At 40.8% G+C, this 17273-nt stretch overlaps 1 protein-coding gene across 1 annotated transcript in view; it reads left to right on the top strand.

Moving 5' to 3' along the window:
* The window catches only part of LOC116551970 (aldehyde oxidase), an 86111-nt gene that overhangs the window by 58438 nt on the left and 10400 nt on the right, over positions 1 to 17273 (top strand). The window contains exons 26-29 of the mRNA XM_032278723.1: positions 7670 to 7897; positions 13445 to 13540; positions 15762 to 15890; positions 16620 to 16694. Of these exons, the coding sequence (XP_032134614.1) occupies positions 7670 to 7897; positions 13445 to 13540; positions 15762 to 15890; positions 16620 to 16694 (528 nt within the window). The remainder of the gene's footprint in view (positions 1 to 7669; positions 7898 to 13444; positions 13541 to 15761; positions 15891 to 16619; positions 16695 to 17273) is intronic.

The raw sequence follows: 17273 nt of genomic DNA, 5'->3' as shown, positions 1-17273 counted from the left end.
AGCATAGAAATATTCCCTGTTCACCGCATCCACGCCAACATGCACTGTTTTGATTTTTTTATTATTATTGTGGCCATTCTTGCAAGACTAAGGTGGTATCACGTTGTGATTTCAATTTGCATTTCCCTGATCATTAGTAATGTTGAGCATTGTTTCATATGTTTGTTGGCCATTTGTATATCTTCTTTTGAGAATTGTTTATTCATGTTCTTAGCCCACTTTTCAATGGGATTTTTTTTTCTTACTGATTTGTTTGAGCTCATTGTAGGTTCTGGATATTAGTCCTTTGTCAGATGTATAGATTTTCTCCCACTCTGTGGGTTGTCTGTTTACCCTGCTGACTCTTCCTTTTGCTATGCAAAATCTCTTCAGTTTAATTAGCTCCCAGCTATTTATCTTTGTTTTTATTGCATTTGATTTTAGGTTCTTGATCATGAAATCCTTGCCTAAGTCAATGTCTAGAAGGGTTTTTTCCAATGTTATCTTCTAGAATTTTAATAGTTTCAGGTCTTAGGTTTAAGTCCTTAATCCATCTTAAGTTGATTTTTGTATAAGGTGAGAGATGAGTATCCAGTTTCATTCTTACTACATGTGGTTAGCCAATTATCCCAGTACCATTTGTTGAATAGGGTGTCATTTCCCCACTTCATGTTTTTGCTTGCTTTGTCAAAGATCAGCTGGGTGTAAGTATTTGGGTTTATTTCTGCGTTCTCTATTCTGTTCCATTGGTCTACGTGCTTATTTTTATACCAGTAACAAACTGTTTTGGTGACTATGGCCTTACAGTATAGTTTGAAATCAGGTATTGTGATGCCTCCAGATCTGTTATTTTTGCTTAGTCTTGCTTTGGCTATGGGGGCTCTTTTTTGGTTCCATATGAATTTTAGAATTTTTTTTGCAAATTCTGTGAAGAATGATGGTGGTATTTTGATGGGGATTGCATTGAATTTGTAGATTGCTTTTGGCAGTATGGTCGCTTTCACAATATTGATTCTATCTATCCATGAGCATTGGATGTGTTTCATTTGTTTGTGTCATCTATGATTTCTTTCAGCAGTGTTTTGTAGTTTTCTTGTAGAGGTCTTTCAACTCCTTGTTTAGGTATATTCCTAAGTATTTTATTATTATTTTTGTAGCTGTTATAAAAGGGGTTGAGTTATTGATTTGATTCTCTGCTTGGTCGCCACTGGTGTACAGAAGAACTACTGATTTGTGTACATTAATCTTGACCTGGAAACTTTGCTGAATTCTTTTGTCAGTTCCAGGAGCCTTCTGGAGGAGTCCTTAGGGTTTTCAAGGTAAACCATCATATTGTCAGCCGACAGTGACCATTTGACTTCCTCTTAACCAATTTGGATGCCCTTTTTTAATTTCTCTTGTGTGATTGCTTTGGCTAGGACTTCCAGTACTATGTTAAAGAGAAGTGGTGAGAGTGGGCATCCTTGTCTTTTTCCTGTTCTCAGAGGGAATGCCTTCAGCTTCTCCCCATTCAGTATTATGTTGACTGTGTTTGTCGTAGATGGATTTTATTACATTAAAGTATATCTCTTGTATGCTGATTTTGCTAACAGTTTTAATCATAAAGGGATGCTGGATTTTGTCAAATCCTTTTTCTGCATTGAGATGATCATGTGATTTTTGTTTTTAATTCTGATTTTGTAGTGTATCACATTTGTTAACTTGCATGTGTATCACATTTGTTAACTTGTGTGTGTTAAACCTGCATTTCTGGTATGAAACCCACTTGATCATGGTGAATTATCTCTTTAATATATTATTGGATTCAGTGAAGTAGTATTTTGTTAAGGATTTTAACATGGATGTTCACCAAGGATATTGGTCTGTACTTTTCTTTTTTGGTTGTGTCCTTTCCTGGTTTTGTTATTAGGGTGATGCTGTCATAAAATGAATTAGTTAAGGTTCCTTATTTCTCTTTCTTGTGGAATAGTCTCAAAAGAATTGGTACCAATACTTCAAATATCTGGTGGAATTCTGCTGTGAATCCATCTGGTCCTGGAATTTTTATTGTTGGTAATTTTTAAATTACCATTGCAATCTCACTGCTGGTTATTGGTCTGTTAAGGGTATCTAATTCTTCCTGATTTGAGCTAGGAGGGTTCTATTTTTCCAGGAATTTATCCATCTCTTCTAGGTTTTCTAGTTTATGTGTGTAAATGTGTTCATAGTCGCCATGAATGATCTTTTGTATTTCAGTGTTGTCAATTGTAATATCTCCTGTTTCATTTCTTAGTAAGGTTATTTGGATTTTCACTCCTCTTTTTTTAGTTAATCTTGCTAATGGTTTATCAATTTTATTTATCTTTTCAAAGAACCAGCCTTTTGTTTCATTTATCTTTTGTATTGTTTTTTTCCCCCTATTTCATTTATTTCTGCTCTGATCTTTGTAATTTCCTTTCTTCTGCTGGGTTTGGGTTTGATTTGTTCTTGTTTCTCTAGTTCCTTGAGGTGTGACCTTAGAATGTCAGGTTGTGCACTTTCACTCTTTTTGGTGTAAGCACTTAAGGCTATGAACTTTCCTCTTAGCACTGCCTTTGTGTATCCCAGAGGTTTTGACAGGTTGTATCATTATTGTCATTCAGTTTGAAGAATATTTTAATTTCCATTTGATTTCTTTTTTGACCCAATTCTCATTCAGGAGCAGGTTATTTAATTTCCATGTATTTGCATGGTTCTGAAGGTTCCTTTTGGAGCTGATTTCCAGTTTTATTTCACTGTGATCTGAGACAGTGCTTGATATAATTTCAGTTTCCTTAAATGTATTGATCTTGTTTTATGGCCTATCATATGGTCTATATGGTCTATCTTGGAGAAAGTTCCATGTGCTGTTGAATAGAAGGTATATTCTGCAGTTGTTAGATGAAATGTTCTGTATATATCTGTTTAGTCCATTTTTTCCAAAGTATAGTTTAAATCTACTGTTTCTTAGTTGACTTTCTGTCTTGATGACCTGTCTAGTCCTGTCAGTGGAGTATTGAAGTTCCCCACTATTATTGTATTGCTCTCTATCTCATTTATTAGGTCTATTAGTAATTGCTTTATAAATTTGGGAGCTCCAGTGTCAGGTGCATATATGTTTAAGACTGTGATATTTTCCTGTTGGACAAGGCCTTTTACCATTATACAATATCCATTTTTGTCTCTTTTAACTGCTGTTGCTTTAAAATTTGTTTTGTCTGGTATAAGAATACTTACTCCTACTTGCTGTTGGTGTCCATTTGCATGAATTGCCTTTTCCACCCCTTTACGTTGTTTATGTGAGTCCTTATGTGTTAGGTGAGTCTTCTGAAGGCAGCAGATAGTTGGTTGTTCAGTTCTTATCTATTCTGTGGTTCTATATCTTTTAAGTGGCATTTACACCATTTATATACAATGTTAGTATTGAAATGTGAGGTACTGTTGCATTCATCATGCTTTTTGTTGCCTGTGTACTTTGTGTTTTTTTGTTTTCACTTTTTATCATGTATTTATGTTTTATAGATCCTGTGTGACTTATGCTTCAAAGAAGTCTGTTTTGATGTGTTTCCAGAATTTATTTCAAGATTTAGAGCTCCTTTTAGCAGTTCTTATAGTGATGACTTGATCAAATTCTCTCAGCCTTTATTTGTCTGAAAATGATTGTCTCTTTCCTTCATACATGATACTTAGTTTTGCTGGATACAAAATTCTTGGCTGATAATTGTTTTGTTTGAGGAAGCTGAAGATAGGGCCCTAATCCCTTCTAGATTGTAGGGTTTCTGCTGAGAAATCTGCTTTTAATCTGATAAGTTTTCCTTCATAGGCTATCTGGTTCTTCTGTCTCATAGCTCCTAAGATTCTTTCTTTCGTCGTAACTTTGGATAACCTGATGATGTGCCTAGGTGAAGATTTTTCTGTGATGAATTTTCCAGGTGTTCTTTATACTTCTTGTATTTGGATGTCTAGGTTTCTAGCAAGGCCAGGGAAGTTTTCCTTGATTATTCCACCAAATATATTTTCTAGGATTTTAGAATTCTCTTCTTCCTTAGCAACATGGATTATTCTTAAGTTTGGTCATTTAACATAATCCCAGACTTCTTGGAGACTTTGTTGATATTTTTCTATTCTTTTCTCTTTATCTTTGTTGGATTGGATTAATTCAAAGACCTTGTCTTTGAGCTCAGAATGTCTTTCTTCTACTTGTTCAATTCTATTATTGAGACTTTCCAGATCATTTTGCATTTCTAAAAGTGTATCCAAAGTTTTCTGAAATTTTGATTGTTTTTTCTTTAAGCTGTCTATTTCCTTGAATATTTCTCCCTCACTTTTTATATCATTTTTTGGATTTCCTCGCATTGGGCTTTGCCTTTCTCTTGTTCCTCCCTGATTAGCTTAGTAACTAACCTCCTAAATTCTTTTCCAGGTAAATTAGAGATTTCTTATAGGTTTGTATCCATTGCTTGTGAACTCGTGTGATTTTTGGGGGGTGTTGATGAGCCTTGTTTTGTCATATTACCAGGGTTGGTTTTCTGGTTCCGTCTCATTTGGGTAGGCTCTGTCAGAGGGAAGGTCTAGGGCTGAAGGCTGTTGCTCAGTTTCTTTTGTCCCACAGAGTATTCCTTTGTTGTAGTACTTTCTCCCTTTTCCTATGGATGTGGTTCCCTGTGAGTAGAACTGCAGTGATTGTTGTCTTTCTTCTGGGTCTAGCTACCCAGCGAGTCCACCCAACTCCAGGCTGGGACTGAGGGTTGTCTACACAGATTCCTGTGATGTGAACTGTCTATGAGTCTCTCAGCCATGGATATCAGTGCCTGTTCTGGTGGAGGTGATGGAGGGTACAGTGGACTCCATTAGTGTCCTTAGCTTTGGTGGTTTAATGCTCTAGTTTTGTGCTGGTTGACCCCCTCCCAGGAGGTAGCACTTTCCAGAAAGCATCAGCTGTAGTAGTGTGGTGAGGGACTGGTGGTGGATGGGGCCATAGTATGCCCAAGATTAAATGTCCTTCATCTTCCACTACCAGGGTGAATAGGGAAGGACCATCAAGTGGGGGTGGGGATAGGCACTTCTGAGCTCAGACTCTCCTTGGGTGGGTCTTGCTGTGGCTGCTGTGGGGGATGGGGGTGAGATTCCCAGGTCATTGGAGTTGTGTACCTAGGAGGATTATGGCTGCCTCTGCCGAGTCATGCAGGTTGTCAGGGAAGTGGGGGAAAGCTGGCAGTCATAGGCCTCACCCAGCTGTCATGCAAACTGAAGGGCCAGTCTCACTCCCACTGTGTACCCCCCAACAGCCCTGAGTTTGTTTCCAGGCAGAGGGTGTGATGGGCTTGAAAACTTGCTCTGGGCTACACACCTCCCAGCTGTGAGAGAAAAGAGCTTGGTTCTTCCCTCACCTGTGGAGTCTGCACACCAGATATGTGCTCTCCTCTGAGTTTGGGCCAGGAGGCTTCTTGTCCCATTCAAATTATTACAAAGATCAGCTAGAGATTTCTTTCTCCCTGTGGAGTTATACTCTCTAGGGGCTTCTCTGGTCATACTCCCAATGGGTCCCTGTGGTGTTAGGCAGGAATGACCTGCTAGGGGACACAGTGAGGTCCAAGGGCCTTTCTCCTGCTTCTTCTATCCCTGCATTGTGCTCGGCTCTCTAAATTGGCTCAGCTCCAGGTAAGGTCGGAAACTTCTCCTGAGAACAGGCCTTCAGCTTCTCCAGTGGGGGTGTGTGTTTAGGAGAGGAGGGTCTCCCTTTACCCCTTCCGCAGTTGGGGCAATCACAGTATTTGAGGTATCTCCTGAGTTCTGCAAGAGCAGTCCAATTCCTTCAGAGGATTTGTGGGTCCACTTGGGATTACTGGTTTGTCTTTGCAGTCGATCTGGAGCTAAAATTCACAAGGCAAGCTTCCACAAGCTGTTCTGTCTGGAGCTGCAATCTAGTCCTGCCTCCTGTCTGCCATAATGATCCAGGTTCTCCTTTCAGTTCTTTCCGCCTCAGCCCCAACTTCGTTCATTGACAAGGACCTTCCCCTCCCTGGCCCCTCTTCCCAGATCCTGGAGTAGAATTAGTGTGGGGAGATGGAGTGAGCTCTCTTTCAGCTCCTTCCCCTCCTCTGTGCCTTCTGCTGTGATGCTGATGCAAGGAGGAAGAGGGGAAGGACTAGGGAAAACAGCCAGTCTCTCCCTCTGTGACTTCTCCCAGCAAGCTCACAGTCCTCTCTTTGGTCAGAAGTAGTCACTTTTCAAGTACATTGTCTATGGCTCCATTTCTGCCAGCTCTTCCAAAAGTTGGCAGTCCCTGGACCTTCAGCAGGCAGCTGGCACAGCTTTCCACTGGTGATCATGCCTCTCTGCCCGTGTCCTGGCTGTCTTTAGAAGGCCCCAGGTCTTGTTGCACCGGGGCGAGCACAGAAAATCAACACCAAGACAAAAGTATGCCAAATTGCAGGGCCTTTATTGCCGGCAGCCAAGGAGGATTCATGTCTCTCCAACCCATGGCCCTGAGCTCAGGGGGAGCAAGTCATTTAAGCTGTAAAACCACATCCTTTTTCAAGCAGGCACAGGGGTGAGCAGGTGTGCGAGTCAAGCAGTCTGTACAGAAGCTAAAGTTTGCAGTTTGTTGCAAGGGAAAGGAGGGTAGCAGTGGAAATTTTTACCCTTAACACTTCTGAGAATTGATGTACATTAACAGTTCTGAGAACTACACCTATGCCCAGGGCCCAAGTGGCTTCTCTATAAGATGGCAGTGCTTAGGCTTCAGTTTTAGCCCCTATCTCAGTCCCAACTCATCTACCACCTTTTGCCCAAGAGTAGCCACTTTCTTTGCTTCTCTTGAACGTGTGGGAGGCCTTGCCCCTCCCTTCGTGGTCATCCCACCAGACTCTCTGCTACAGTTGGTAGCGCTATGGAAGAGAAACACAAGAAGACCTGTCTTCACACGCAGGGAAGTTAGAGCAGGGAACGGCCTCTTAAAAACACCACTTCCCCCAAATGGCACAGCTCATTAATTTCCAGTCTTTCTCTTACAATGATCTGATAATTTGCATAGGAGGGTGGGGAGAGTGTGTCTGTGATGGCTCAGTCAGCTTAGGGAGGGGGCTGACCACAAGTGCTAAGAGTTTTCTCAGCTGGGAATATAACATACTTGGCACCTTTTATTCTCCACTGAGAGTCTTAGTTACAAATTCTGGGAATACAGGAAGAATTGCACTCAGTGCTTCAGACATCCTAGGATAGAATATTTTAATTTGTTCTTCATCCTAGATATTGGTTATATTTAAGCAAACTTTCATGTTTGCCTCTTTTGGAGGTGAGTAGTCTTATCTTACAACACAGCATCTGAGTAATCCAAATCATGTGGCCTAGATGATCTTTCAGCAGCTATTCCAAATGCAACTAGAATTAAGAGTCTACAGCATACATGGATTGCGTTGAGTTATATTGGAACATAAGGGAAGGGTTCCATCCTTTAAAGTTGCACAAGAGTAGCATAGAAAGCACAGAAGTAATTGCTAGCATGTTTGATAGAAGCTCTGAGTAGAGGAAGAGGACAATGTTGTACAATAGGAAAGGCTTCCACAAGGACTAAGTAGATACTGGCTTGGACCTTATTAGATGGACAGAATTTGACCAGGAGGACAGGGGGCAGACAAGCCTATGTCTGCTAGGTTTCCCCTTCCTGCCTTAATCTCCTTTTCTTTCATAGGTGCGAATGATAAACATGTACAAGGAAATTGATCAAACACCCTACAAACAAGAGATCAATGCCAAGAACCTGGCCCAGTGTTGGAGAGAATGTATGGCCATGTCTTCCTACTCCCAGAGGAAAGTGGTTGTGGAAAAATTCAACGTGGAGAATTACTGGAAGAAGAAAGGACTGGCCATGGTCCCCTTGAAGTTTCCTGTCGGCCTTGGCTCACGCGCTGCTGGTCAGGTCAGTCCTCCAAACACACATGAGGATGCTGCCTAGAAACAGCATAGACAAAGCAAGAGGTCTTGAGGAAACTTCTTAAGTCATGTGAGCCATATGGTTGCAATGCCCAGTTGTTAAATTTCACAAAAGCCACCAAAGTCAAAGTAATTAAGCTAGCTTTACTCCAGAGGAGACTAGAGCTTGTCTGCCCACATCCCCATGGTTGGTGAAAAACATTCTTGCTGGAAATTGGGAGACAGGTTTACTCCTCGTCCTGGCAACAGGCGGCTGGGTCCATTTGCTCTGGGCCGAGACTGCTCATGTGGAAAGCAGGAGGGTGGGACCAACGGCCTCCAAGACTCCTCTCCCAGCATCTGCAATTCTGTGTCATTGGACCATGAAATAGGAATGAGAAGCTGCAAGGTTTTGGGTGTCCTGTCCTTCTGCATGGGTTGGAGTAAATTAAATCCAGAAAAATAAATCACTTTTTAAATATAATTTTTGAAGTTTATTCACCTTGGAGCTTTTAAAACTGTGAAAGGGAGGACAGGGAATCTGCTCTTGCAGTTTAATTTCTTTCATTGATTAAAGAAATCCCCTTGTCTGGTTGCTGAATCCCACATGCTATTTCCACCTCTTCATTCCTGACTGTCTCTCAAGATTGAACGAAGCTTACCCCTAATGGCTGGTGAGGACTGCAACATTCTGGCTCATTGTATGGCAGTGGGGAACCCCTATTATCTATTTTCTTACATACACACATCCATGTATATACAGATAAGCTGGCAGAACCCTCACAATTGTCACTCCTCTTTGCAGATTCACTCCTTGGTCGGAGCCACGAAGAAGGCATGGCAGTTGTGTTGATCGATCACACAAAATAAATGGTGGGGTGGGGGAGCTTTGAGGGGATCTTGTGTGTTAAGGGAGGAGAAGAGGCCAGGAAAAATGGGCAGGACCGTCATTTCCCTATCCCATATCCATCCATTCACCTAACTGTCCTAGTTGAGTTTTGGTGTCATCCTTAGACCATTTGCATGCAGCTTTGATTGTAGGCAGGAGGTAGGTCAGAGAAGTATTATAACAAATGGTTATCTTATTGCAGGCTTCTCATTCCTTGCCTGTTTGTGATGGCAAAAAGTAACACAGAGCCATGTAGTCATCTACATACAATTAACTCAGATGTGAGAGACAGTCAAGAGGCTGTAGTTGAGAAATAAAAGCAAAAACAAGGTTATTACAAAGGAAGAGAGAAAAAACTACCACTGGGAAAAGTGTTTGTAAGCACTGAGTCTTGGTATAGAATTTTGGATAAACTGATTAGCTGGCACTTACCAAAGAGGTCAGTCAGGGCCATCTGCCTTGAGCAGACTGGTCAGGAGCATCAGGAAAAACAGTCTCCTTTGTTTATGGATCCTTTGGAAATCCTCTCATGTTTGGCTGTAGGTAAACATGATGCACCACCTCTATTTGATGGCTGTCATTACTTCACATCTGGCCTCTGCCATAGACCAGGTCTTGCCCATTTTCCTCATCAGAATTTTCTCAAAAGGTAGATTTAAAAAAGATATGGCCAGATGCAGTGCCTCACACCTGTAATCCCAACACTTTGGGAGGCCAAGATGGGAGAAATGCTTGAGACCAGGAGTTTGAAACCAGCCTGGGCAACATAGTGAGGCCCATCTCTATAAGAAAGAAAAAATAATAATAATGACAATTAATGAGCACTATGATGTTTAAGTACTTTTAGGTTTTATCTCATTCAACCTTAGGACAACCTAGAAAATTTATATTCTCATTTTAGGGATGAAAAAATCTAGGCTTAGAGGGTTTAAATAGCTGGCTCAAGGTCCTGCAGCTGGTAGAGGTGGGGGTGGGGCTAGAACTCAGGTATGAATGGCTCTCGAAGCTGGATTTTCTAGCTGCACCACATGGTCTCCCCAAAACACCTTTTGATAGAAACTGAAGTGGGATTCAGCTCAGCTGAGAACAAGCTAGGCAAGAGCCAGCAGTACAAATGCATCCTTGAAGGCCTCCTGGGAAACTGACCAGCTTCTGTGCTAAAAATATTTACTTAGGGCAGAATCAAGGAGTTTGAGATCAAACTCCTTGGAAGACACATGCTAAAAGACTCCATTCTGAAGCAAACTAAATAGAGGAGGAAACTAGACATGATATTTGAGTGCCTTCTCTGTGGAAGGACCTGAGCTGGGGAATTTGTAATTAGTCCCTATCTCATCTCTATCAGGTAGTTATGAATCTCTCTATTTCATAGAAGGGGAAACTGAAGCCCATAGGGATTCTCTCTCTTGCCTAAGGACATCCAGCCAGTAAATGGCAGAACAAGGATTCAACCTCTGCACCGCCTTCATCATCCCACACTCCTCCCTGAGCAGAGGCAGTCCCTGCCCAACAGCTGAGGGGGTCAAATGTACCCCACCTGTGTTATTCAGGCATACCTTGTTTTACTGCCCTCTGCTTTATTGCACTTCCTAGGTACTGCTTTTTTTATGAATTGAAAGTTTGTGGCAACCGTGCTTCAAGCAAGTCTATTGGTGCCATTTTTCCAACAGTATGTGCTGACTCTGTCTCTCTGTCATGTTATGGTAATTCTCACAGTATTTCAAACTTTTTCACGATTATGGTGATCTGTGATCAGTGATCTTTGATTTTAGTATTGTAATTTTGGGGGGATACCATGAACCACATCCATATAAGACAGCAAACTTAATAAATGTTTGATATGTTCTGACAGTTCTACCGACTGGCCCTTCCCCCATTTCTCTCCCACTCCTTAGGCCTCCGTATTCCCTGAGACTCAACGATATTGAAATTAGGTCCATTAATAACCCTGCAATCACCTCTGTGTTCAAGTGAAAAAAGAGTCACAAGTCTCACTTGAAATCAAAAGCTAGAAATGATTAAGCTTAGTAAGGAAGGCACTGCACCCCAGCCTGGGTAACAAAGCAAGACCCTGTCTCAAAAAAAAGAAAAGAAAATATTACAACTACCCCAATCTTCAACCACCACCACCCTGGTTAGTCAGCAACCATCAACATTGAGACAAGACCCTCCTCCATCTACAAAAAGATTCTGACTCTCTGAAAGCTCAGATGATTGTTAGCATTTTTTAACAAAGTATTTTGAAATTAAAGTATGTACAATCTTTTAGAAATAATTCTATTGTACACTTAATAGAGCATGGTGTAGCATAAGCATCACTTTTATACACACTGGAAAAGAAAAACATTGTATGATTTGCTTTATTGGTGTGGTTTGGAGCTGAACGCGGATAAGCATACGTACTTCCTGCAGTGTCAACACTGAGTGGTACAGACAGGACCTAACCAGCCTCTGTGTGTCCAAGCCTTACTATGGCACTTGGCACAGGAACTAAGATGTCTGAATGGCTGAAATATTTGGGGAATCTGTGCATTTGAAGCTAACTTCTCACTGATAACAGTAGTTGTTGTTTGAAGGTTTAAATTCCCCCAACTAGGTCCTCTACTTACACTGTAGAACATCTGCTCCAGGTCTCCAGTTGTGCCTATTTTATAGATGAAGCTTTGCAGAATTATCTTTTGTGGCACTAACAATGGAACTGTCCCATGGTGCCACTTAACTAAACCAAATTTGGCATTTTAAATGGCCCAAGGAGATTGCAGCACCACATGGAACAAATTACTGAGTGATCTCTGGTCAACATGCTGCCTTGGACATACAGGCTGAATGCTGTCACCAGCAGAGTCACACAGTGTAGGAAAAGTACAATCCACTGTAATTGTAGCTCAATCACATGGGCCAAGTCCAACTACAAATTGCATGCACACTTTGCAGAGCCAAGGAGACCAAATACAGAGTCTACAAGATTAAGAAACAGATTGCATGGCTATGCTACCGCAAATTTACTTATCAAACATTTACTGAGCACCTACCACATGTCTGTTGCTATATTGCATTCCGAGAGATGCCTTAAGACCTGATACTTCCTTTCGGGGGCTCATATTCTAGCAAAGCACGATGAAGTGCCATGGAATCGGGCCCAGGAGCTATTGTTATAGCTGGCATCACCTGACATCTGATGCACAACCCCCAGGCAGCCTGCTTGGGGCTCTCTGTAGAGGAAAGCTATTTCTTACCTTTATTATTTTGAGAATGAATGGCCATGTTTCCAGGGGTCATGAGTCAATAAACAGTAAAACACACTCTGCTGCATCTTCCCAAGGCCCTTGGGTGTCATTATCATGGCTGCTATGCCTTCCTCAAGAGTCTAAGGTTCTCCTTTGGACTGTGGATAGATGTGCCTTTGTCCTCAGAGAAAGGGTATCCTGGTGTCACCATTTGCCCAATACATCCCTAGTTTACACCTGCTGACCAAATAAATGGAGTCCATTTTCACTGTCAAACTTGCCTTATTTGGAATGACAGAGGCTTCTGGTTGTCATTCACAGGGGTAATGTGAACCTTTGGATACAAATAAAGAGAGTTCTGCAAGTGTGGTCCACAGTCCCCAGGTAGCTGGGAAGGCCCTTCTTATGGGCAGAGAATTGATCTGGAAATACTTTTTCTTGGGTTTATCTGGCGATTAACATGCAGTTCCATCAACTTTCACTTATGACCAGGGTTGCTTACAAATAATCTAAGTGAGCAATTAAGTCTTAGGAAAATTTTTGGTTTATTAAGTGGACATTGGATTGTTACCAGAAAGTTCAGAAGACCTTGACTTTCAAATCCTGGGTTATTATGCCCTCTGCATAGAAACTTAGATGTTAAGAAACCTAGCTGATGCAGACCACACCCATGCAGTCAGCACTTCCCTGCTGAAGAGCTGTGAAGGTTGCCTTGCAGGGTTTCCTGGACCACAGTGGAACCACTGAGAGACATCTGTTCTAGGACCATATGCTGCTGATGTTGCTCTTACATTGGAGACCCAAAGGGAAGAAGCCATCCTTGTTTTCTGCTGTGAATTTCTAGGATATCCCCATATTCTAGTTTAGCACAGGCAGACATGCCAGAAGGCACATTCTTGTTAATTATAAAACATGTTTAGCTTAGAGACTGGATGTTTCTGATTATAAGAGCCTTTAATGCTGTTAGCAGTCTGGTTCCTTCTGGATCCTTGTGGGGAGCTATACAGTTAGATAAGATTACTTCCAAGTTCTTGTCTAGCTCCAAAGCTCTGTAATTCTGTGCCAAGATGATTTAGGGTTAGCTTAGTCATTTTGCAGCAAAAAAAAAAAAAAATTTAATGTCTATCTATCTCATCTTATATGGGATTATAAGAAAATAGATTTCCATTTTTATTTCTCTGTGACATGCCTACAACTATGAGAATATGCATGCACACAATTATTCACCCTCTCCCTCTACCTGTCTATACTTTACTTTGCATTTTAAAAGAGTCCCCGCCCCATTTCCCCCACCCTCAAAAGAAACCTAAACTGTTGCTCCAGCCTGGGAGGTGGGGGATTCTTGGAGGGAAATATTTCCAAGGAAAATGTTTTAATTGATACGATATGTGATAATATCAAAAAGATCATAGAAACAGTTTTTGTCTTTTCTGCTCAGGCTACTGCCTTGGTTCACATTTATCTTGACGGCTCGGTGCTGGTCACTCACGGTGGAATTGAAATGGGGCAGGGGGTCCACACTAAAATGATTCAGGTAAGAATGCAAATAACTGGATTGAGGTGGGTGTGTGCTTGTAGATCTGTTCATGAGATAAAAACAATGAATGGATATTTTCTGTTATAAAATACAGGATAGGAAGCGGGGCAGGGTGGCTCATGCCTATAATCCCAGCATTTCGGGAAGCTTAGGCAAGAGGATAACTTAAGTGAAGTGAAGGAGTTCAAAACCAGCCCAGGGAACGTAGGGAGATTCTGTCTCTAATATATATATAATTTTTTTTTTTTTTAAGTTAGCAGGTCATGGTGGCATGAGCCTGTGTTCCCAGCTACTTGGGAGACTGAGGTGGGAGGATTGCTTAAGCCTGGGAGGTCGAGGCTGCAGTGAGCCAATTGTACCACCGAACTCCAGCCTGGATGGCAGAGCAAGACCCTGTCTCAAAAAATAAATAAAAATTAAAAACAAAGGATAGGAGATTTGAGCTTTGACAGCTTAAGCTGTTAAGTGATTAGCAGAAACTGGGTAAACAAACCAATTTTGGAAGTGAACTCCTAAAAGACTGTGGCAGAAGAGTCTCAAGTTGTTTTATTGCTAAAGAAAGTTATATGCTTATTTGCTGCTTTCCTTTGGCCATAGTAACAGTTGAGTTGTTCTTTTTGAATCTTTATTGGGCAATAAGATAATGTGTAAATTCTGATGTATTAGATTATTTCTTGCCCTTTTGTATTAAGGGCTCCAAACAATCGCTAATATAAATCATCTTTGATATTTCCAGCCAAACTTTATCTGTTTTCTTTTGGCTACCTTATTTTAGATTAATTTTAAGCTACTGTTTCTCTTTTGTTAATCATAATAGTAACATTATAGATTGTAAAACATTTGGAAGCAGCAGAAAAATTTAAAAAACAAAGACCCTACACAATTTCACCACTTAGAATAATCATTATTTGGGAGTCTTTTCATCTTGTCTTTTTTTTCTTTTGATAAAAGTCACCAACATGCTTTTGTATAATTTTGTATTCTGTTTTTTCACCCATTTTATATAGTGTGAACACTTTCTCCTGTCATTAAGCAGTCTTTACAATCATGATTTTTAATGGCTGCATGTGGATATATGTATGATTTATTTAACCGTCCCTCAGCTGTTTGAATACTTCAGTGAATATTTTTGTACATTAACCTGTAATCATATTATTGATTGTTTCTTAAAATAGATTTCCGGGAAAATTACTGGGTCACAGGTGTGAGTATTTTAAATTGTTTGACACATATAATCAATTGTTTTCCAGAAAGTATCCATCTCATGATAAACCCTAACAGTGAATGTTATGGATTGTTGAAAATTTGAAAATTTGTAGATAATTTGATAAGTGAATGAAAGTATCTTATTATTTCTTTCATTTACATTTTTTTGAGTATAAAGATGTTGAATATATATTTTCTCTCATGTTCTCAGTCACTTGAGAATTGACTGGTCATCCTTTCCCCATTTGGAGGGTAAAATTTCAATGTTTTCCCGTTGGATCACCAGAACCTTTATATTCTGAGCCTATGCACTCTGTGTGGATGATCTGAGAGCCAAGCCTCATGGAAGGGCTCCGTATGCCTGTGTCCTTATAGGAGCTGTAGGTAAACACTTTCAAGCCATGCTGCTAGCAGGAGAGAGGTGAATTGGGGATCAACTAAACTTAACAATATGATTTTGCTCTCTAGCACTAAAAATAAAGAATAAGGCAGCCAGCTAAGTCCCGGTGTTGTCATGTGGCACTATCACCATGTCCTGTGACTCACATGTTCATGCCGCCACTTTTCCAAGGCCATTGTCCTTTCTCATAAGAAGCATTCTTTTCCTGGGCCAACTCTAGAAATGTGGATAGGAGATAGAAATCTCCTATCATTGATGGGGTTCTGCTAGAATTTTGCAGAGTGTGGTGGTAGGAGAACCCTCAAAGGTGTCAATCATGATTATAAAAATAAGAATGAAGCATTTCTTCCAGCGTTGGCCTGGGGCCTCTCCTCTTTCTGACACGATCACCAGAAAGTGAAAGAAAAAGAAAGTATGTTCAGGACTTGGGGTCCAGACTAGCATATAGGGTTTTAGAAACAAGAAACTTTTGTGTCTGGAGGAAATGTGTGGTTCTGCTCCCTTGTCCATGTCATGCATCTGAGGGAGTTACATGTGTGTTACTATGTGGGCATGTAAACAGGTCTGGGACTAATCAAAGTGTTTAAAAAGAAACTCTCTCCTAAAATCCAGGTGGCCAGCCGTGAATTAAGAATGCCAATGTCAAATGTCCACCTGCGTGGAACAAGCACGGAAACCGTCCCTAATGCAAATGTCTCTGGAGGTTCTGTGGTGGCAGATCTCAATGGGTTGGCAGTAAAGGTAACAGTCATTGCAGTGGCATCCAAATCATTAACTCCTTCAGGGCCAAATATGTGGGTGGAGCTCCAAAGATGCTGAGAGTTAATCCAGCTCATATCTTCTTCCCCATCTTGGCCTCAGTCAGTGGTACAGCACCCTGTGGTTCTCCTGTGTCAGAAATGCCACTTCTTTTTCTCCTTCACTCCTGACATTTTACTAGTGAGCAAGTCCTTTCAATTTGACTCAAAAATGTCTCTGTCTTTCTGCTTGCATATTATGTTAGTACCACTTTGAGATAGACTCCCACCTCTTCCTAGGGCTGATGCAGGACTTCTGTCTCTCCACCACAACTTCATCACCTTTTGCCCTGGCTTTCTGCTGCCAGAGTGAATTTTCTCACAAAATAAAATGTGGACAAGCCATTTCTGAAAGCAGTGGCTGGTGGTTTGCCAAGAGGTTTTTTATTAAGTCCTGACTTTTTAGTGTGGCTTAAAAGGCCAGTTTCTCTCTCTCTCTCTCTCTCTCTCTCTCTCTCTCTCTCTCTCACACACACACACACACACACACACACACACACGCATGTGCACACTCTCATATGAAATCTTTCAGATCACCTTCATATAGGGTTGGTGTCTTATTTCTGCATGTTCCCTCTTAGATAAGCCTGTGGAATGGTATATATTATGTTGTTTTGAATTTGGTGTTTGTATGAAATTAGGATAATCATTTTCATTTAAAAATAATTTCTAGAATGCCTGTCAAACTCTTCTAAAACGCCTCGAACCCATCATCAGCAAGAATCCTAAAGGAACTTGGAAAGACTGGGTGAGAATCAACAGTTCTCTGTATTTTATCTTAGAAGAAAAAGGAGTGGGAGGAGAGTAAGAACAATATGCCTTAATTAAAATCTGCAGAAAGGGCATTTGCAAAGGTACCACCATTATATAATGATAAGTAAAAGGCCCTTTGGCTCTTAGCGTGTGGAAATCCTATCACAATGTAGTAGAGGAACTCATGTATCTGGGAAAATTTTCTGTTAGAGAGAAAGATGGTTTTTCTGCCAGCACTCCTGTTTTAATCTAGAATTCATTAATGTTTCATCCTATGGAACCTAGGGATTGTCTGGATAATAACATTACATCTGTTTTTTCTCCTTCTTTGGGTTTTACTGTTCCTAAAATAGAAAAACAATAGTAGAACCATTCTGTAAAAGTAAAAATCATATAAGCACTCATTTAGAAATAGAAAACCAGGCCAATGGGCATATGTTCATCCAGTAATAGGTACTCAGTAGAATGGAAATACTCAGCGGCTTCCTTTGATCTGCCTACAATCTAGTTGGAAAAGAAGACACATTCTAAAGTCAACTAACGAACTTTTCAAAGTAATAGGTTATCAACTACC

This window comes from Sapajus apella, unplaced genomic scaffold, assembly GCF_009761245.1.
Source record: "Sapajus apella isolate SASKATOON/1434 unplaced genomic scaffold, GSC_monkey_1.0 scaffold10, whole genome shotgun sequence".
Taxonomy (NCBI): domain Eukaryota; kingdom Metazoa; phylum Chordata; class Mammalia; order Primates; family Cebidae; genus Sapajus; species Sapajus apella.
This window is presented reverse-complemented; position numbering and strand designations above follow the sequence as displayed.